General features: G+C 30.9%; 1 protein-coding gene across 1 annotated transcript; it reads right to left on the bottom strand.

The window, feature by feature from the left end:
- Positions 1 to 15,571: 15,571 nt before the first annotated feature.
- LOC142634755 (F-box/LRR-repeat protein At5g02910-like) lies at positions 15,572 to 18,488 on the bottom strand. Its single transcript, XM_075809021.1, has 3 exons — positions 17,301 to 18,488; positions 16,980 to 17,183; positions 15,572 to 15,805 (listed from the first exon to the last, which is right to left on the bottom strand). Exons 1-3 carry the CDS (start codon positions 18,486 to 18,488, stop codon positions 15,572 to 15,574), a joined length of 1,626 nt encoding a protein of 541 aa, XP_075665136.1.
- Between the last annotated feature and the right edge of the window lie 3,793 nt (positions 18,489 to 22,281).

The raw sequence follows: 22,281 nt of genomic DNA, 5'->3' as shown, positions 1-22,281 counted from the left end.
AAGGGCTTTATCCCATGAATTGTAAGGTCAAAAATCATATAATTCCTGTGTTCTTTCTCTATCATATGCTTCTGCTTTGCCTAGAATCTCTTTGCAATATTTTCTCTTCCTTCTTTAGTTTTAACAAAACTAAATATTTTTATATATTTTTGTTATTCAATGGAAGGGAAAATTCACTGGATTGGTTTAGTTTCTAGAACTTTCTTAAAAACAAATGAGGTTTGGTATGGTTATAGGTCCTTACAAAAATAAAAGGCATATGGTTTAAAAGGTTACAGTTTTTCTTTCTCTTTTTTCAATGTAAGGTTTAAAAGGTTGTTGGTTACGCATATTTTAGACAAAGGCATCATTATTGATCATTTGGCTTACTGTGGGTCCGTTTGGATAGAACTTATTGCTGAAAATTGAAAACTGAAAACTGAAAACACTGTAGCAAAATAATTTTTAAATGTGTGAATAGTAATGCGGGACCCATTTTTAATAAAAAATTGATGAAAAAGTACGTAAACAGTGCGTGCACAGTGCGCGCACTGCACACATGTCCCCTCTGCAGCAGAAACAAAAAAAAAAAAAAAAAAAAAAAATCAAAACGTGGACGCAGCAATAAGCTGCATCCAAACGCCCTCTGTATCTAAGTTTCTTGAGTTGGACCTCAATAGCTTTGTTTTAATTTTTTGTCCACCATTCATGGATATAATACCATTAGGCTACCCTTGAAATGGCCCACTAAAGAAGCAGAAAAATTATAAAATTATGAGGTATAGGAAACAAAATAAATGAAATAGAAAAAACAATTATTGAAACCTGTATATACAGTTAGCAATAACTAAATAAACTTACCTGAATGGTGTGATTTTTTAGAAGTGGATTATCAAAAGCAGGTTGTTGATAAAAATCGACACAGTCAATTACGTCACCATCCTCCCCCTAAAAAGTTTGCACTGGACCTTAGATAAGTCCAGAATTAAAATATACATATATAAGTATGAAAAAATATTTTAAATCAAGATAAAAATTAAGGAAAGAAAGCAAGAAGTATAACCTCAATGGTAGCAATGTTAGCCATAGAGAAATCTGTCACTTAGCACGTAAGAAAAAGTTAGCAAGAAAAGCATTAAACACTCTAGTTTGTTGTTAGCAATGTTAGCCATAGAGAAATGAATGTTGAAACAATCTCTATGGTTGAATAAATCTTCGGGATACAATTTCCTCCTGTCTACAGATTCACAGATAGTAAGATTCAAACTATTACGGAAGTTAGAGATTGAAAGAAAAAAAAAAAAAATATATATATATATATATATATATATATATATATATATATTTGTGAGAGTAAATAGCTTACCTTTTCCACTTTTTTTTTCTTTTTTTCTTTTTTTGAGAAAAGCTTACCTTTTCCACTTTGATAACAAAATCCAACTCATAATTTCCTAAGTTAGGATGTTGCCAAAAACAAATAGACAAGTTTACGGAATGATGTCTTTTCAATTTTAGTTGAGAAATGATATGTCCAAAATATTTTTACAACATTTTTACAATAAATTCTAAGTGGCATGTTGTTACTGGTTGTTATTATTAGGGCAAAAAAATAATTTTAGTATTAGGTTCAAATTTGAACCAATAACAACTAACCACTTATGATTTGTTGTAAAAATATTGTGGACGTAGCATCTCTCATTTTAGTTTATATTTAGTCATTAATAAGAGATGAAGAGAATTTTTAGGAAAAACATCTTTTCAATTTCATATTAGATTTACACTAGGTTTGTTTTGGCAATAATGTTTTCTAGAAATGAGTCATTTTTCAAAAAGTATTTTATATAAAACTATCTCATTTTCTTATATTTGCTAGCAACCTTAATTAAATAAGTTGAAAAAAAAAATCTCTTGACTTCTCTTATTTATTTTTCTGTGAGATAGAGTTGGTTTTTCAAAAAAAAAAAAAGTGAAAAAAAACTCTAAAAATGAGCATTTTTCTATTAATTAAAGATAATTTTCTTTTGGGCTCAATTTTTTTGATGTTATCAAACACTGGAAAATACAAAAAACTATCTTTACACAATATTTTCCTTCGAAACAAACACTGAAAAACACAAAAAATTATTTATTAATAAGAGAGGCAAATTTAATTATCTATTACTAACGATGTCCCGAGCAAAATGCAACTACATTACTTCTGAAAAAAATTCTTTCTTACACAAAGGAAAATCCAAGGGGTTGAGAGAGGCCAATTGACCCCAACCCCACCAAAACTTGTATCAATGTTTATTTAAGATTCAAAAGTTACAAAAAATAAATAATAAAAAATAAGGATTGAACACAGAGAAAATGAAAAGAAAATAAGAAACCTAACAATATTTTTTGTACTTACTCAAGTTACAATATAACGGATATGCTATATGAAATATATTTTATTGATTTTCTAACATTAATTAAAATAACACTATATATTCACATAAGTTTAATTCATTTTACAAATTAGCATCAAGTATTATATATATATATATATATATATATATATATATATATATATATATATATAATATAATATAATATAATGTTTAGATTGTGCTCATCTATAATGTATATATGTATGTTAATGTGTTCATTGCGGTCATCTATATATTTTTCAAATCTACTTTTTACTCATACTACTACTGTCAAATTTCGTTGAGGATTCCATGTATATAGAATGCATCTTTATGAACATTCTTTTCTTATATATGATCATAAGCCTTCTTTGACATGCAAGCCTTGTGGCCTCCATTTTATAAAAGTTTTCCCTCAAATACTCTACTCCTTTTTTTAATTGGCTTGGCATTGACACATTATTCTGGGTTTTTTTTTTTTTTTTTCAACAAAGGATTATATATATATATATATATATATATATATATATATATATATATATATAATATACACATATAACTCTGAGTGGTATCCATAATTTTTTTTATTTAAATTTTAAGGAAATAAAATTATTGTTGTTGAGACTAATATATAATTAAAAACTTTACTTTATAAAGTTTTGAATGGGTTTTTGGGTCGTTCTCTAACATCATTTGTGTGGTCTTTTTGGAATAAATCTTTATGAACATTCCTTCCTTATATATGATCGTAAGCCTCCTTCGACATTCAAGCCTTGCGGCCTCCATTTTCTAATAATTTCCCCCTCAAATACTCTACTCCTTTTTCTAATTAGCTTGGCATTTACACAATACTTTTGGTTTTTATTTCAACAAAGGATATTTTTTTTTATATAATATACACATATAATTCTTAGTGGTTTGCATAATTTTTTATTTAAATTTTAGGCCTCATTTGGGAGGAGGGAGTGGAATGAAATAGAAATGAATAAAAAGAATAATTTTAGAATATTCTTCTCTTCCCTTGTTTGAGAGTTTTAATGAAAGGAATGGAAAACCCATTCTCTTGTTTTGGAGTTTAAGTGAGAGGGAACGAAATGGGTAGGAGGGAACACTCATTCCTCTCTATTCCCTTAAAACCTCAAATTTTCATTCCCCCCTGAAATTGGGAGGAATGAGAGGGAATGAAATTAGATTTAATAATTTTTTAACTAAAACTCCCAAAATACTCCTATATATTCAACTCTTTATTTTAAAATAGGGATCTAATAGTAATATTGTCATAAATTGATTTCATTCCATTCCCTCCATGTTGCTCCCAAACAAGATTACTTGCATTTCATTCATTTCAATTCATTTATTTTAAAACACCCAATCAATCTTACTTACATTCCATTCCATTCTATTCTTTTCCATTCCTTTCTATTCTTTTCCATTCCTTTCTCTTACTTAAATACATTTCATTCAATTCTATTCCTTTTAATTCTCTTATGATCATTCCATTTCATTCCATTCCTTTCCCTTATGAACTCCCAATAAAATTATTTTTTGTTGATACCAATAAATTATAAAAATTAAATAAATAATTAAAATGTTTACTTTTTTTTTTGAGGAAGAATTAACATGTTTACTTAGTTGGAAGATTAAAGGGATAAATTCATATAAAGTTTTGCATAGTTTTGTTAGGTCGTTCTCCAGGATCATTTGTGTAGTCTTTTTTGGCTTTGCTTTATCCCTACTCCACCTGCAAAAGGAACTGTAAGCACCTTGCCATTTTTGTTGCACACAATCTGACTCTAATATCACTTATATTGGGAATATGATACCTTACGAAGCCTGCCAATATTGTAGTTTATATAATATAAAAAGACACAACATAACCCAAAAACTTAAACTTATGAATTTCGGCTCAACTATGTTATATTAACACCTCACTTTTCTTTTTATATGGGACTTCACTTACATATGTGTCTATTGATTGAATAATTGGTTAGTAGCCTAACATATTTTCTGCGATTATGGTAGTATAATTAAAAAGATATTGTAAGGACTGGGTTTGGTTCCTTACCCTAAAGTAAGAAGAATTGAGGCCCAAAGAACCCAATACAATAAATTTATAGAAAGTGAGTTGGTAAACTAGGCTTTAATGGATCAAAAAATGATTGTAGTGAGCCCAGATGCAATGAGGAACCAGAATACAACTGTTTTGCATGAAGTAATTCATCCTCGGCACAGTCCGAGGAGAGTAAACTATATATATGTTCTTCCCTCCGATTGGGTTACAACTTCTGTTCTTATCACTATCGTCTTTTTTCCCCCTTTTTCTCTTACCTCCCTTGTAAGGGGCTTCCTTCCTCATAATATACCCCTACTCTCTCTATCTCCACCATCCATGTGTAAGCCAAGATACTGGTTTTGATCCCTGTCTCATTAGCACCTTCTTGAAGTCCTTAGAAGTAGTTGTAAGGTTGCTTACCACTGTACAGGTATCACCTTCACATTAATGTAGCCAGAGGATTAGCTACAAAGCATTCAATACAGTGGTAGTAGTTTTCTTCTAAATATTTCACAGCTTCCCTTCGTTTTATGCTTCCATGATGAGTACCTTGGTCGCTCTCAAATTTCTAGTCTTTTTCTTTTTTGACCTTTTGTTTGGTTGCCATGGACCTATAGGAAGCTAAAATGATTGGATATTGATAGTATTTATAGTTTTTTCAAAATGATAATTGTCCGATATAAAACTAGTATAGGGTTTGACTAATGCTATACACTATGTCTATTTGAAAACAAATTATTTAGCTTTTCATTGAATTATTTTTGCTAAAAGTGTGCAAAAATATATTTGTATTTAAAAAGTCGTACATAAAAACTAAAAGCAAAAATCAAGCTTATAAGCTAATCCCAAAAATCTAGCTTAAAAAGTTGTTTTTAACATTTTTTTTAAAATTTCTTTTCTTTTCTCTTTCCTCTTTTTCTATTATATGATTTTGTTAGGTTTATTGTCTTCTTGCCATATAACCATTTGTTCTACAAATGTTAACTCAATTTAAGCTATGTCTTGTACCTGAGTTGGAGGGAGTGACCAGCTTGATGCCACTAGGTGGATGGAACAAAACCAACCTCTTTCTTGTGGCTTGGACATTGGACTTCTCAAACTTTCTTTGGAGAGAATTGTTAACAAGAAGAAGCATGAACCACTTCATATAAGTATCCAGGTGTGTTTTGCTTTTATTTTTTGTGTTTATATGTTTTAGATTTAGTATGTAGCTATTAATTATTCAAGTGCATGATTAGCTTTGATCTTGCAAGCTTAATTTATTTGTTTTTTTTAGTGTGTTTGAAATAAAGTTATCCATTCATCAATGTGTGTGTATATATACATGATTCAGTGTCGATGCAAAACTATAGGAAAGGTCAAAATCTTGAACTTGCTGAATGATCGCCTAAAGAAGAATGGCAACATTAAAGTCATGCTAATTGAGTGCTCTAACATGCATCCATTTAATGAAGTTGTCTTTGAGTTTAAATAAATAGCATTTGATGTAAGATTTCTAAATCATCTTGAATAAAGTTGTCTTAATTAAATGTCTTGACTATACTTTTTCATTTTTTAGGAAAAATGTGTTAAGTTTATTCCTTTTGAGTTTTATCTTGGAGTGTATTCAAGATTTCCTAATTCTAGGAAGATTGAAGGTTGGAGTATTGTTCAAAATTTGCGTCCACATTTCAACATATAAGTTTCTTACAGTAAAAAAAAAAATTATTAAACAAGTACTAAATTTTCCCTAATAACATTCTTCTCCTCTCAATTGAATTTCTACGAACTGAATAAAATGTTTGCCGGATGTAGTAAATGAAAGAACCTTTGAAATGGTTTCCATCAATGCTTTTGGATAAAAAAATATTCATGTTTCCCTTCACTAACTACTTATTTAGTTAGGAATAGTAAATTTTCCTAATAGTGGGAGTTGTATAATGCAAGTGATAATTTTACTCTTGATCCAAAACATCAGTACTTAATGTTTTGAATGTCATTATATGATGAACCTCTCTGTTTGATATTCAATATAATCTATAAGCAATAATATCAAAACTAAAGAATGGTAAAATTTGTGTCTACTGGTTTAGGCTAAAAGTAAATTATTTGTTGGAGGTTTAGACTTCAAAGTTTAAACACCTCACTTATTCAGTAATTGTCCTAGTAAAGGGCCCCTTATAATTATTATCGAACTATTATGCATGAGTAAGCATGATACATGAGTAATTTTGATCATAATATGAATTGATAGGAACCAACATAAAAGAAAGTATATAGAAAAAAGAAAAAAAAAAGAAGAAGAAGAAGAAGAATGAAAAGGTCATATCAAAGTCGATGAACATATTATTTTCAATATTTTAGCTAGCAATGACAACTCTAGTAATTTTTTCAGGGTAGTCATTAAGAAATTTGAATTATGCAAAATCTAATAAAAAAGAATATGTACATATCAACATAAAAAACAAAAAACACAAATACTTGAAATATATGAAGTTTTACAATTTTCTTTTATAAGTTTTCATATTTTGAATTCATTGCATAATAGGTTCAAAATTTTATTTATTGAATTTTCATAACACACACAAATGTCTTAAAATTTTTTGTTGTGTCCATAAAATTAATCTATTAAGATGAAATTCAACTAAACTATATTTTTTGTTGTTTCATTATTATATTTGTGAGCATAACATTACTCTATTAAGAAGAATTTTTCTTAAAATTTAATTTTTGTTATATCCTTAACATTACTCTATTAACAATTCAACTCAATTAGACCACAGTGACCACACCTCACTACCTTGGTAAATAAAGTGTATAAATGCTAAATAAGAATTCATATAGTAATGAAGATGAACTCACCGTCTAGCCCTCACGCTAAACAACAATTCTAAACATAGTAAATTACTATCCATTGGTGATTGGCCCTTGACCCCATGCAGGCCTAGTTCCCCACTCAATAGAGAACAAATTCGTTATGTTGTAAGTGTTATTTATTTATTTATTTTTATAAATAAACACTTGTGATGAATAAAGGCTGTAAAGAGTAATGCTAGGGACACACCCATTTTCACACTCAAATCCACATCTTGCTTGTGTGTCAAGTCTTGATTGGATTTATGCAACTTTAAGTCATGTGGGTAGCCATGTAAAAGTGCTTAAATTCAATCAAGACTTGACACACAAGTAGGGTGTGAGAACGGGTCTGTCCCTAGCATTACTTGTTATTTACTAAATACTTTTGACTTTAGTTTCAGTTTGTTTAGAGAGAGAGAGAGAGAACTAACTGTTAAGTATTAAGATACCAAATCGACAAGCAAGTGGTAGAGGAAGATTGGGCGGAGACACCAGAGAGCAACGATTGAACTAGGGCAGAGGGTCTATCAGTCTAAGGCGATCCAGGCATGGTGGTTAACCTGTTGGCTACTAGCAAACTTTTTATATTGATGATGTTATCCACAATTTGCAGAGAAACTGATAAGGGATACCAAAAGTTTATGTATAATTTTTCTTTAATCACTTCTTTGAGGGTATTTTAAGGAATTAACATTCTAAAAAGTAGAGAACCGCTACGTCCACAATATTTTTACAACATTTTCAAAACAAATTCTATGTGGGAAGTTGTTATTGGTTCTAATTTGAACCTATCATATAAATTAATTTTTTAACCACTAATAAAGGTCAATAACAACTTGCTACTCAGGATTTGTTATGAAAATATTGTGAAAATATCTCTAAAACATGATATTTGCTTCAAATTGGCATGAATTTGGGGAGATATATTTTATTTTATTTTTGGGGCTGATTTGTGTTGTTTTTGTTTGGGCCTTTGGGTTGATGTATATTTGTTTGGGCAATTTTTTGGTTCAACCTTAACGTGCCAAGATTTCAAAGTAGTCAATTTTTTTTTCTATTGGACTCAATTTTTTATTTTTTTTAGGGTTGCAACCCATGTAAATTTAAAATTATTGTTTAGGGTACATAATCTTTTTTTCAAGGTGGTCAACACCATAGCGCCGTCCCTTGGCAGCAAGTCAATCATTCCCTCACTGGTGGCTCACAATCACAGATTGAGATAAGGGATATACCCTAGGTAATTATAATGAATGGTTTGGATTATAAGTTGGAAAAAACAACTTTCATTCTCATCCATTAAATAAAAAATATTTAAAGAAATAAAATGTTAAAGTTAAAAAGTTAAGAATGTAGAAAATTTTGTGTGTGAAATGTGGGTAACTTTTGGAAACATCCCACTGGTATTTATGAAATTTTTTGAGATGTGACTTTGCACAAATTTTCATTTTTACAGCTAAATAGTATAGGGGTGGCATTAATTTAGAGGCAAATATTAATCAATGATTTAAGTTGAAAATCTAGGAACTCTCAAAAGTTGCAAGTTAAATAAAAGATGTCGACCTATTTCTCACCTCATGTTGGTAAATAATCTCCTTCTTTACCTTCCATCTTCTATAAACAATCCCACCAAACCATCAATTTAGTAGAAATGTAAATGAAAGCCAAAAGAGATCCATTGTACGCTTAGAAAGTGGGTATAAAAAATTATTCCCCTCCTCAAAATATCATGGTCAAAAAACAAATGTTTAATTAGGCTATCAGCAAAAATTACCTCTAGGTCCGAGTTTGGAAAGTAAAGTATTTATCTCAAGCTTTTAGAAGCACGTACCCTATTGAAATTAGTTCGGTAGTCATCCCCTCATACATGTCCACCCTTTACATATCAAAAGTAGTTTGCTCCAAATTGATTCTACACTCAGAATATTCAGTTGGGAAAAACCAAATGACTCTTAACATATATTTCCCAATATATTGGTCCAAAGTATGCCGGCCAAACGATTGTGAGGGATTGGTAATTTGGTATTAGGAAATTAGAAGATACAAATCTGACTCTCGTATCCAAACTTGGGTGGTCTATAATTTCAAATTGAGACAAAGTTTGAGTACAAATCCCCAAAGCAAAATACTTGAAATGTGAAAATTTTTCTCAAAGCTCCTATGTGCAAACAAAGTTGTTGGCTATGGAAAGGGATGTGGGAAACCAAACCTCTCTTAGAGAAATGTGCTTTCTATCAAATAAATTCTGGTCCAGATACTAACATTTGGGAGGATCCTTGGACTCCTTCCCAAATATAATGTAGTCCTTCCCAAATAAGAGTTGTCCCGGCCTGATGATATAAATTAGGTTCCTCAGTTAAAAGACAATTAAATTCAACTAGAGCCTTTAACTTACGTTCTTAATTATTTGATATCAATACCATCACCCATATACTCCAATTATCTGATTCTCAAGATAGGTACCAAATAGCCAAGGAAACTTCAGGGTCAAATATGGAGCACTTTGACCTTCCAAGTCCTTTATCCAAGCAAGATTGGAAACAATTGTGAAAACTCAAAATTCATGAAAGGTTCAAACTGTTGCTTTGGAAAATAGCATAGGATATCTTATCTACCAAATTAGCCTAGAATAAAAGATGGCCTCAAGTTGATCTAGACTGTGTGCTTTGCAACCTACATCCGGAATCCATCGAACAGTTTTTTCATCCGCTGCCCTATAACCATTACAACTTGGTCTCTTTCCATTTGGCCCCTATAAATATATCCACGTTTTAGGCTCTTTCAGCTAGTGATATTGTGAAATGCACCATGTTTCCTTCAAATTGGTTGCAAACTTCAATGGATGAGAACTAGAAACTTACATTGTTTGCCTTTGTCTTAATTTATTTATTTATATTTTTTTGAGAAGAACCTCTGTGCTAATTGATAATCTATGGAGGAGAGTTAGAAACCAAGTTATAATTAATGGCTTTACCCTAGACCCTACAAGCTATTGTTACTTTAAAATTTTGATTATCTGATGCTTAGTATGCTCTTAGGTTTCCATTAATCGTTCTAAGCCCTCAATTCTCCTTCATAGCTCCAGTTTGCAAGATATCATCTTTACACAAGCTTCTCTTATGCCTCCAGTTGATCTTCATATTGGGGAAGTACATGCTGCTCTCTTGGCTCTGAAACTTGCTTTCCTACATAATCTAAATTGTGTTGTGTTTGAAGGTGATTCTAAATCTGTCAATGATGTTCTTCAAAATACCCCCCTCTACTATAATACCAAAAAACTTTGATTTTATTAAGAATATTTTGGTTCATGCCAGGAAGTCTGTTTTGGTTGGAAAATTGATGTGGATATCAAACTCACAACCCAAAACCAACATTACAAGCCAGTAAATAAGCCATCTAGGTGAACTTAGGAACTTTTTAGATGTGCATGGTATGAAGGATCTGGGGTTCTTCGGAAATAAATACAGTGTCCAATAAAAGATTGGGGAAGCATAATGTTAGGAAAAAAAAAAGAGTCAAAACACCTCCCTGCCATTGCTTCAAATCACAACCCTAACATATGGTTGAGTTAAACCTAACTTAGGGTCACCTAATCTAATTAAGGATTCAAACTGTAATTGTATATCTAAATTTGATAAGTGCACCTATCATTCAACATAAAAGACATTAAAAAACATCAAAAGCCTCAAATTTGTCGTAGGTCCTAACCTTAACAATTTTAATTCTTTGATCTATCCAAAACATATAATGTTTTTACTCAATTGGTATTACCGAACTTGCATTAGATGTCCCAATTACATATCATTTCATTCAATTTGATTAATTCCATACCGGATTGAAAACCCCTATTTTCTCTAGTAAACATAATACGCAAAAACTCATATTTTGTTGCATCTCTTCATTGCAGTCAAACCTTGATCAAAATGAGAGTTTAAATCTTTAATTGGGGCCCTCATTTACATTCTTGGGCAATCAATTGAGTGGATTGATATTTGGAACACAAATCAACCCCCCCCCCCCAAAAAAAGTAACAAAACGCTAATCCTAATTTGTTTATTAGCCACTGTTTTGATCAAGTTAAGGATTAAATCTTCAATTTGGGTCCTCAATTTCACGGTTTATTGATCAATAAGATATATATATCTATATATAGCCTAAATCCATTAATCATACTTCTAAACATTCTCTAATTTTAACAATAGCAATAGGATTTAAGTAAAATTGATCTTTGGCTAAATAGGTCAAAATAAATAAACTTTGACTACAAAATTAGAAAATGACATGCATCACTATTACATGCATTGTGCATGACTCTTTTTTTTTATGAAAAAAAAAAAAAAAGTTATGTGCAATGCATATAATAATTGCACATGACTGACTTTTTTGATACAAAATAGAATTTTTACTTTTTTGCACATGACACTTAAAATAATTGTATACAATTACAATCACATAAGTGTATTGTATACAAGAAATTGATCTTTGGCTAAATGGGTCAAAATAAATAAACTTTGGCTACAAAATTAGAAAATGACATGCATCACTATTACATGCATTGCACATGACTCTTTTTCTTTCTTTTTTTTGATTAAGTTATGTGCAATGCATGTAATAATTGCACATGACTCACTTTTTTGATACAAGATAGAATTTTTATTTTTTTGCACATGACACACTTAAAATAATTGTATACAATTACAATCACATAAGTGTATTGTATACAAGAAAAAAAATATTAAGTGAGATTATATTGCTTAAACTTGAACTCATCCACTGAATTTTTAGGAATACAACCAAATACCAAAAGATAAACCTTCTTCCCTAAAAGATATTCTCAAGTGAAACCATTTCCAGCATAAAACTTTTCATACTAAATGAATCCAACTCCAACCCATTTAAGCATCTAAATCACTAAAGTACTCTTATAATTAGTAGTGCAACTATAGTCTCTCCTTAAACTTTAGAATTGAGTCATGTCTAACTATTGGTTGTAAGGAGTTTGCCCCCTACCGTTAGCTTTTTTTTCAAAATTAATTTAAAAAAAATTATTTTTAAAAGTTTAAAGATATAAAGTAAAATATTTTCAATAGTTTAAGCCTCTAAGGACGAAAAATAAACTTTCAAGAGTTTATGGTTAAAAAAAACAAATATTTTAAAGTTAAAGGACAAAAAAAAAATTTGGTAAAGTTCAAGAGTTTATGGTTAAAAAATTTGGTAAAGTTTACCCTTTATATTATATATATGTTGTGAAAATGTTGTGAAAGTTTGTTCCAACTTTCTTGTCTAACAAAGAACAAAGGGAATAGTGAGATCATTTTCTTGGGAAACAAGGAAAGGTGAGACGGGTCTTCATCTTTGAGGTGCCTCTGCCAGTGGAACTTAGGTAATTCTTCTACATAGCTTTTCTAGTTTACTGAACTCTACTTGCTTCAAGAACTAAAACGTGTTTTCATCTTGAATGTTTCCCATTTTTCATTTGTGTGAAAGTAGGGAAAATAATTTCAGTACCAATTAGAAACTGTGTTAATGTCTAAAATTCTTCCTCTGGGTTGTGGAAAAATAAGGAAAGCAAAAGAAAAGGAATGAAGGAAATTTTAAATCCTTTACTACTTTAGTTCCCCTGAAATATGAAAAGAGAGGACAAGAAATGAAGGAATTTAACTCAAAGAAGTACTCTTCAAATGTTACTTATCAGGGAATCTAGTGCAAATGCAGAGTTCTTGGCTGTCCTGGGTTCTTCATTTTATCTGAGATAAAGTAGTGGGAAATATGTATTTATTTATTTAGTCCCTCTTTCTTTTATTTCTCTTGGTAAAAATACAGAGGTTAATATTTATATTCTATTTATTTTTTCCCTGAGAAAAGAGGATATTTTTATTAATTTTATTATTTAACTGAAATTTATCTTATATTATATTTTCTCTTGAATATTACTTAGAACTCTACTTGCTTCGTGACTTGGTGGGGTTATTCAAATTTTTCACAGACAAAATTGAAACTTTTTGAATGGAGATGAAAATCGAATTCATGCCCGAAAATTTTCAAGAACTGTGTAATGTGTATATACTATTTAGCCCAATCAAGATCATATGCTATTTAATAAGCACTTGTATGTTGTATGTATGATGTATGTGGTGGTTTTTTTTTTTTTTTTTTTAATAAGATAGAAATTCTACTTTAATTTAATCTAAATATATATGTGTGTGAAATTTTCACTTAAAGATTTGAACTCGACTTTTACCTTTCACTCTTATACTTGTATGTGGCGATTTTGAATTGTAAAAAAAAGGATTAACATTTTTGAAGCACAAAAAAGGATTAACTAATATATATATTAGTCTCATCACAAGTGTGGGTGATGAGGCTCTTTTTTGGGGGTGGGAGTTTAGTGTCATAATTTTCATTGATACCAATTTGAGCAACGGTTGATGTCTTCTTCCAAATTGATTCCTTCCATCCTATATGACATTGCCTTGATATGATTTGGGAGCATAATGTTTCATCAATTAAAAGCATCATATCTGTGAAACCTTAGTTCTTGACTTTCTTATATAACTTTTCCTGTGCAGGTGTCTCAACTCTTTGAATTGCGTATTTCGCCAGAAATTGAAGAAATTTCATGTATGGAACCAGCTGGTGGGTGGAGCTCCAACAACACTTTTAGAATTAAGCTCAAATGTGGAAATTGCAAGGATGATACAAAATTCCTCCCACTTTGTATGGAAAAAGTCACCAAATCTCCTAGCTGCAATGCTCACATTATTCACAAGGTACGTAGTTTTTATTCCTTCTTCTTCTTCTTCTTCTTGTTGTTTTTTTTTTTTTTTTTTTTTTGAGAAACTCCTTCTTGTTTTTTTAATTGTTTATGTTTTATCCTAGATATTGAATTTAATACATAACCAAGAGCTAGTGGATAGGCTAAATTAAGAATTAGATGACTTTAAAGGAGAGCTAGGTAGCATAAGCTAATGCGCTGATATACGTTCACTGTGTTTTTAGTGTCGGTGCAAGAACGTTGGAACTGTCCAGATTGTCAGCTTGTTGCATGGGCACCTAACAAAAAATGGAGATATTAGGATCATGAAATTGGAATGTAAGAAAATGGAACCAGTTGATGTAGCCTTCGATTTTCAGTGGCGGGCCTATGACGTAAGACATTAAAATTACTTCTTGATTATATTTTGAGTATAAATGCATTCTAATGATTTCTTTTTGCAGAAAAATGGCAATCGATCTGATGAATTTGAATTTACTGCTGGTGTCTCCCCTACATTCAACATTGCCAAAAATGATACCACACAGCAACCTCGAGTGATTGGCTTAAGGGGATATTTTGAAGTGATGGATGGTTGAAAGAGTTGACCTCATTACATGTAGTAAGTATTGCAATATGACATCTTTCATTATCACTGGCCGGACTTGGTGGACTGAAGCTATTTTAGATGATACATAATTATTATATATAATATTTTAAAAGAAAACTCTATGTTGGCTTATAGATACAGACTGAAGCTATTTTGAGAGCTTTTAATGTTATGTTAATTAAAAGTAGGAACCTAGCTGCTATGGCAGCAAGGCAAGCTCCTAATATTGTGATGTTATTTAACTTCTTTGCCTGGCATTAGGAAGCCAAAAAGTCTCAGAATAGTTTTTTACAGTTTTTTTTTTTTTACCGCATATGATATGCAGTAGTACTTTTTGAACTGGAATGCATGAAACATTATTGTTTATGAAAAATGCCAACATAGTTTCATAAAAATAAGTGGAATGTATAGCTAACAACAATCAGAATCACTACAAATATATCAATGATCAATTATATCACTATCTTCACTCTGTACAGAGTCTTGACCATAAGTATCAAAGAAACCCCTAAGTTTCCAATCATTAATTGAAAATAGAAATTAAAAAAAAAAAAAAAAGATATAGAAAGGTTTGAAAGAGTAAATCCTAAATAATTAAAGGAGGTTTTAAGGATACAGTAACTATAACCACGTAATTATAACGTCCACTGTTTTACAGCTCCTTCATTTTGCTTTACCAAGTACAAAATCTAAACTTTTCCTTGTCCCAGTCCTTTCAAAAGCAAACCTATTGCTCAGCACAGAAGATAAAGCTATCAAGAATGTTATGCAGAAACCTACTTTTGGTTTTCTAAATCCCAATGGCCATTGAAATATAAAGAATTCCAAAGTTCTATTATCTTCAATTCACGGTGTTTAGAGCATTAAACATAAAAAATAGTTCACATTATCCAATGTGGGCAAGCAATTATTCCACGATAAATTATTGCTTTAGATTCTAATCTTGTAATAGCTTAAGTCGCCTCTCCATGCAAATGGTGATCCCAATCCAATCTAAATTGAATCGCATGATTTCTGTCAAGGGTAGGCAATACATCAAACAATGTCTTGCAATTAAGAAGCCTCTCATCTTCAATCCCAGGAATACTGATGATCTTTGCTCCTTTTAAATGATGTCGCCAACATTTCGGATGACAAGAACAGCAATAGTCTAGATCTTCTCTATCCAATACTTTCTCACATAGAACCTAGTGTTTTATGTAAATTAGAGTTGAAGTAGTTAGCTCCAGCAAGAGTAATAATTCTGAGACAAATTAGAATTATTCCTAATCTTCATTGCTTTTCATAATCTAAATAATTGCATCCTAGCCACAGCCCACATATTCCCAGCTGGCATCAAGAAACTACGTTCTCTTTTAGTAATATAAACAAAACATAGTGAGAATATTTAAAACAGAGTCTTGGGCACAAAATGGAGGATATTTATTACTGTCTTCAGGGAAGTAAGTGGAACTACTAACTAGGTCAAGTGTTTGTAGCATGAGTGTTGCTTGAATTCTGTTTATAGAGGGAACTGCCTGTTTGGTTAGAGATTTAAAACAACAATTTTCAATATTTAAATACTGCAAATTATGGGCCTATTTCAACATATTAGGAAATTTTAACAAAGACGGTGTGAGTCACAGTTCACATTTTAGTGTTTAAGCACTGTATTTTGAGAACACCTCAAGAGTAGTTTTCAGCTTTTAAGTCACAGCTTTAAGTGACATTGTTGTAATTATTTTGATAACCATGAACCCATAGGGTGTTAACAACAAATAAAACAAACTTTTTCTTTAAAATACATACTCATACCAAACACTCAAATTGAATTTAATTTTTTTCACTTTTGAAAATATGTTATTAGAAACATAATACCAAGCACATTTTGAATGGACACCAACAGTCTCAAAGTTGATGTCTCTTGAATGGAATTTTTTTTAGACAGACCTATTAAGGGGTTTTAAGTCCCAAATCCCCAGGGGCTATGGCTTGTGGCAAACGAGGCAAGGTTCATCGTAAAAATCATTTATAATAATAATAATAATAATAATAATAAGTAAATTTATTACCAAGCACTAACTTCAGCAACTTTGTTACTTGACGAGAATTAACACTAGTTTAAAAAACAGAACAAAAATTAACCAAACTACATTATTACTTCATAGAAAATGCTTTTTCTGAATCTTAATAGTTTGACATCAGGAAGGATAGGTATTTAAAATCAGACACCACTTTTCCCTTATATTTTAACATCTGAATAATTGTATATGTTAATCACTAACATGCAACAGATGAAAACCCACCTTAATCTAATCAACTTGTTAAGTGCAACTTAGTAAAATAGAGCCACTCTAAAATCTAGTAGAAGAAAAATCATACCTTTATGCAATTCTCCCGGGACTTCAAACCTGTTCGCAATGACAGTTTTTTTGGATAACAACTCCAAAGCAAGCCATCTATAAGACTTCCATGATCTATTGTATCTATGAACGGTGGTCTCATTCGTAGATCTAGCGTCATGTGTTCCAGTTCAAATGATGGAGGAATTGTAATTCCTTTCAGTTCTTCAAGACTAAATGCAACCTTTATAATCAATGCAAAGTAAAAAGGTTTCAGAAAACAAAAGGTGAAATTGAAAATATAAAATCACGCTGAAGAAAAATTGGTTGAAAGTAGATAAACTTGCATTAGTGGGCATACCTCTTGACACAAGATTCTTAAGGTCAAAACTTTTCTTTGATTTGACATTACTAGAAATTCCCTCAACTTATGCAACCATAGAGTGTCAATATGATCGTCTTCGAGTAATGTAAAAGTAAGGTTAAAAGGACAGGGAGCATTCCTAGAAGATATCATAGGAATAACATTCCTGAGGCTGTCAAATTGGAATGATGATAGATTCGGACTATCAATATCAACCTCCAGCAGCTTTTGGCATGACATAATTATTAAATACCTAAGCGACTGCACAGAAATCTTAACTCTTTCCAACATTTTGCAGTTACAAACTTCCAAAACTTCAAGGTGGGAAAATCTAGAAATATTGGATTGAAGCCACTGGTCTGTAATCCACAAATCTTCTAAGTATAATTTTGTCAAATTTTGACATGCAGTGATGTTTAGTAGACATTCACCTGAATATCTAAATCTGAAATATTCAAGATTTGTTGCTTCAACTCTGACAATCTCAACTTTTTGGTCGAGGGGCAGCACATTAACTCTACAAAGTTTAGGAAGTTTGGAGATGTCTAGAGTTTTCCATCCGTAACATCCTGTTATACCAAAATCGGTGATAAAAGGGCAACTACGGAAAATAGCTTGGATAACCTCTTCGTTCACACAAATTTTACTAAGCCACAACTTTTGTAGGGAATAATAATTCAAAGCACTCCAAGAAAATGGTTGCTCTAACTTGCAATTATTAGTTGATTTTGCAAAAAATATTGTCCCAGGCAAGCAATACCACGTGTTCCTTTTGGTTCGAACCCGAAGATCTATCTCTTTGACACCGTGTTCCAAGGCCATTCCTATCCATTTATGAACCAATGAAGCCAACTTGAAGTCAACAAGGGTCATGTTAAGTATAAACTTCTGCATCGGCAACTGATGCTTGTGAAACCTACTTATAGATTTATCCACATCATTCATGAACTTTTCAACTCTTTTCTGACTCTCTGGACGCGTATCTGGCAGGGAAGGTGAATGAAGGTTAAGGTAATGCGTTTGATTAAAATCTAAAATGGGGAATGAGGACCATACACAATTCCATTTCTTGGACAAGAGACCAGTTTTAGCTGCCTCTTTTCGGGAAAGGAGGGATAAGATGTGATGCAGGATAAAGTCTGGTAAATCCGATATCCGATCCACAGCATAAATTTTTTCATCCATCACGTGCCTCTCTACACTCATCAATTTTCTACCTTCTGCTTTTGTATCATGATATTTGCCAAAACATTAAAATATATATATACACATATATAATTAATTAATTATAAGAAACCCAATGGTACAAATCTAAGCAAAAAGTAGATAGTTAATCTAAAACAAAGGATTCGAAAAAGAAACACAAATTATTAATTCTACTTGCAAAATAAATAAAAATTTAAAGGCCAACGAACTCAATTGTAGGGTGTCTTGATATATTTGTTATTAGACTTTTTTTTTTTTTTTTAACAACGAAAAATTAATATGGAAATCTTATAAATGAACAAGAAATTCATAAAAAAGTTGGTAGATAATGCAATAATATAACAAAAAGATAACAATATTCAAACAAGTAATATAGCAATTATTAATTACATAAAAGGACAAGATTATTTTCCAATTTATTTAGGGCTTCCAAAATTTTACTAATAATATTTTTTACAATTGTTTCAACATTATCAATAAAATATCGTAATTTTTACGAAAAAAAAAAAAAAAACTTAGTTTTGGTTTCGGTTTTGTTGAGTACTAAATTTAATTTAATGAAAAGAAACTAATAAGTTTTCATGGGCTAGAATATTTGGCTCTCTGTTCTCCCATCAAAACAAGACTGACTAATTGTTCACAAACAAATAGATCAACAATTAATCCTTTTTTTCTCCCACAAAAAATCACTCTTTTCTTTAAAATACAAAATCAAATCTTTTTTCCCTACCTTCAGCATGAAAAGTTCATCAATAATTAACCTTCTTCTTTTACCTCAAAAATACAAAAACTTAACCTGTTTTCCTATAAAACTCTAAGAAGACAAGATCAACTTTTTGAATTATCATAACAGAGGCTTATGAAACAACATTATTTATGAACGCTCAACATAGTTTTCATCAAAATAAGTCTGAATCTATAAGCCAACAAAGAGAATTACTGCAAACTTAAAACAACAACAACAAAAAATAATAACTAAAAACAGAAAAGAAGTAACCAAAAATATTACCTTTTGAGTAAAGGTTGAAACTTGAAGAGGCACTCTCTGTGTCAGGTTGAAACTTGAAGAGGCAGTACGTGTGTCAGGCATATGTTTATATATACATACATATAGGCGGTGGTTTACAACTCAAGATGGGTAAATTTGTAAAAGCGTCAAACTGCACGCTTACCGATCAGGTCATTATATCCGTATCATACTAACTATACTATTTTTTTTTTTTTTTTTTTTTTGGCTGCTAACTCTACTAATATAAATCACGGTACACGTTACAGTTCTCTTTACAAATATAGCACGATTTTTTATCACATCATCTTATCAGAAATTAAATAATAAGCATAATTACGCTTGATTAATTATAATATTTATCTGAAAATCTGACTTATGGGAATTCGGCAATGGTGATTCAAGCCATCACTCAAGGGAATTCTGATTCTTCCGTGTATGGCAACATAATCGACAACATTAGGCTACTAGCTGATGGTTTTGTTTCTTCTCAATTTTGTCATGTGAACTGTAACTATAATGTTCTTGCAGATGCTCTAGCAAAAAACGCTAAAGACAATTTGGATTTAGCTGTTTGGCTAGAGGATGTTCTTGAGAATATTGCTCACTGACTCTTGTTTGATGTTCATTACCTAATTTATTTCATCCTCCGGCCTATTTCAGTCTGGTTTTTCAAAAAAAAAAAAAAACTACTACAAGCTTATTATGATATTATTTTATTTTGGCAAAAATGTAAAATTGGCCTTCTAAGTTTCACCTTTTGTCATTTCAGTCCTTTAACTTTAGTTTCGATCAATTCAGACCTTTAAAATTTCAAAAGTGTTTCAATTCAGGCTTTCCACTAACTTCTGTTAATGCTCTACGTTAAGTGCAATTTTTTTTTTCTTCTTCAGTTTTTTATATTAAAAAAATGCAGAAAACTGATTTAAATTAAAAAAAATAATGGTGAAAGAAAGATGTAATTAAATTGTTTTCTCTTTCTGTTAATTCAAATAATCACCCTGTAAAGGAATCCTCTCACAACAGTAAGTTGGAGGCGCACTAGGATAGGGAAAACATCTCGTTCTTCATCATCTTCCCTTCATGGGGCTATCAGCTAAAGATCATCCTGTACATTCACGATATTGCCCCTCTGATCTTCTCTTCGGGATTGTATTTTATCGGCCAAATCCTCTCTAATATTTAAAGAGTCAACCCAACACCTCCTGTCAAAGCCACCAAAGACATTGTTGCCACTGCTCCTCACCAGTCACTGCCGAATATCCTTGTGTTGCCACGGCTGGACTATTGTGTTTGGTTGGTTTCAAAGTCTTTTGGATTTGGTGAACAACCCGGTAAGCTCCCTCTCTAATCTGGTCTGTGTCGTTGGATTCTTTCTCTCCAATCCAATATGGGCGTCCTTGGATTCTTTCTCTCTCTGATCTGATCTGGGTTTTCAAGTTTAATTTTTAGTCAAATCTTTTCTTATTTCTGATTTTGTTTGTAAAAACCAAATGAACCACAAAAAAAGAAAAACCCAGAAACATTGTTTCTTGAATAAATAATCATTGTTTGTGGGTAGGGAATTTGTAAATTATATATGTTACTGATGGTTGATGTTAGATAATTGTTTGCTGTGCTTTGTTCTAAATTTGTATATTAAAATTTTGGGTCCGTTTGGATGCCATTTTTAGTTGTGAATCTCGTGATCAATGTAAAGAAATTTTTTGTTGTTTATGTGCTGGGTCTGTGGTGTGTTATGGGTATTTCTTAATTTCTTTTTTTTTTTTTTAATTTAAATTAGTTTTCTGCATTTTTTAATATAAAAAATTGAAGAAGAAAAAAAAAAACACTTAATGGTAGAGCATTAACAGAAGTTAGTGGAAGGCTTGAATTGAAACATTTTTGAAACTTAAAGGACTAAATTGACCGAAACTAAAGATAGATGACTGAAATGACAAAAGGTGAAACTTAAAGGATCAGTTTTTTATTTTTACCTTTTATTTTTATTTTTAGAGAAAAGACTTTCAACATAAGTTTATTATGAAATTATTTTGTTTTTTTAGAAAAAAGGCTTTCAACTTTACTAACACAAAACAACCTTATTAGCTTACAGTAAAGGACAAAATTATGTTGGAACATTTTTCACCCACACAATATACTAAGATATTATTAAATACAGCAAGATGTATTGAATTTTAAATATTTTGTAAAACATAAGTTTCACACTCATCTTTACCAAATTTTTTTTGTAATAATCACAAAAAATTTATTAGTAATATTCAATACAATAAAAATTTAATCAAATTAGAAATATAAAAAATAAATACACATAGCATTTATGTCTATCACTAACATGCCTTTTAAATTTCTCTCTCTATTATTTTTTTTTAGATGGATTCAAGTTACACCTGATATAACTTTACATGAGTTACACTTTTTTTTTTACCGTAGATTACCATTAGATATAATGGTCAATAACATTCTATACCTTGTAATTAATATTCTAACTATTGCATTAATGAGTTACCAAAAACCTCCATTTTATTTTATTCTTTAAAATTAAATGCCTTCTCTGTCCAATTCCAAAGCGCACACATTCTCTCTCTAATCTCATCTCCTTCTCCATGGCTTCACCCTTTCCACCACAAGACACATGATATCTCATATATTCATCTCCGATAATAAAGAAAAGAAATTAAGCAAGAGCCAAATCACTCCATTTGTATTGTGTTTAAAGGACAATCCAGTTTTTCTCCCTCTGTCTGCCCTTTTTTTTATTTTTAT

Source organism: Castanea sativa, chromosome 5 (assembly GCF_040712315.1).
Source record: "Castanea sativa cultivar Marrone di Chiusa Pesio chromosome 5, ASM4071231v1".
NCBI classification, from domain to species: Eukaryota; Viridiplantae; Streptophyta; class Magnoliopsida; order Fagales; family Fagaceae; genus Castanea; species Castanea sativa.
The sequence above is the reverse complement of the archived record's forward strand: the minus strand, read 5'-3'. Positions and strand labels throughout refer to the sequence as shown.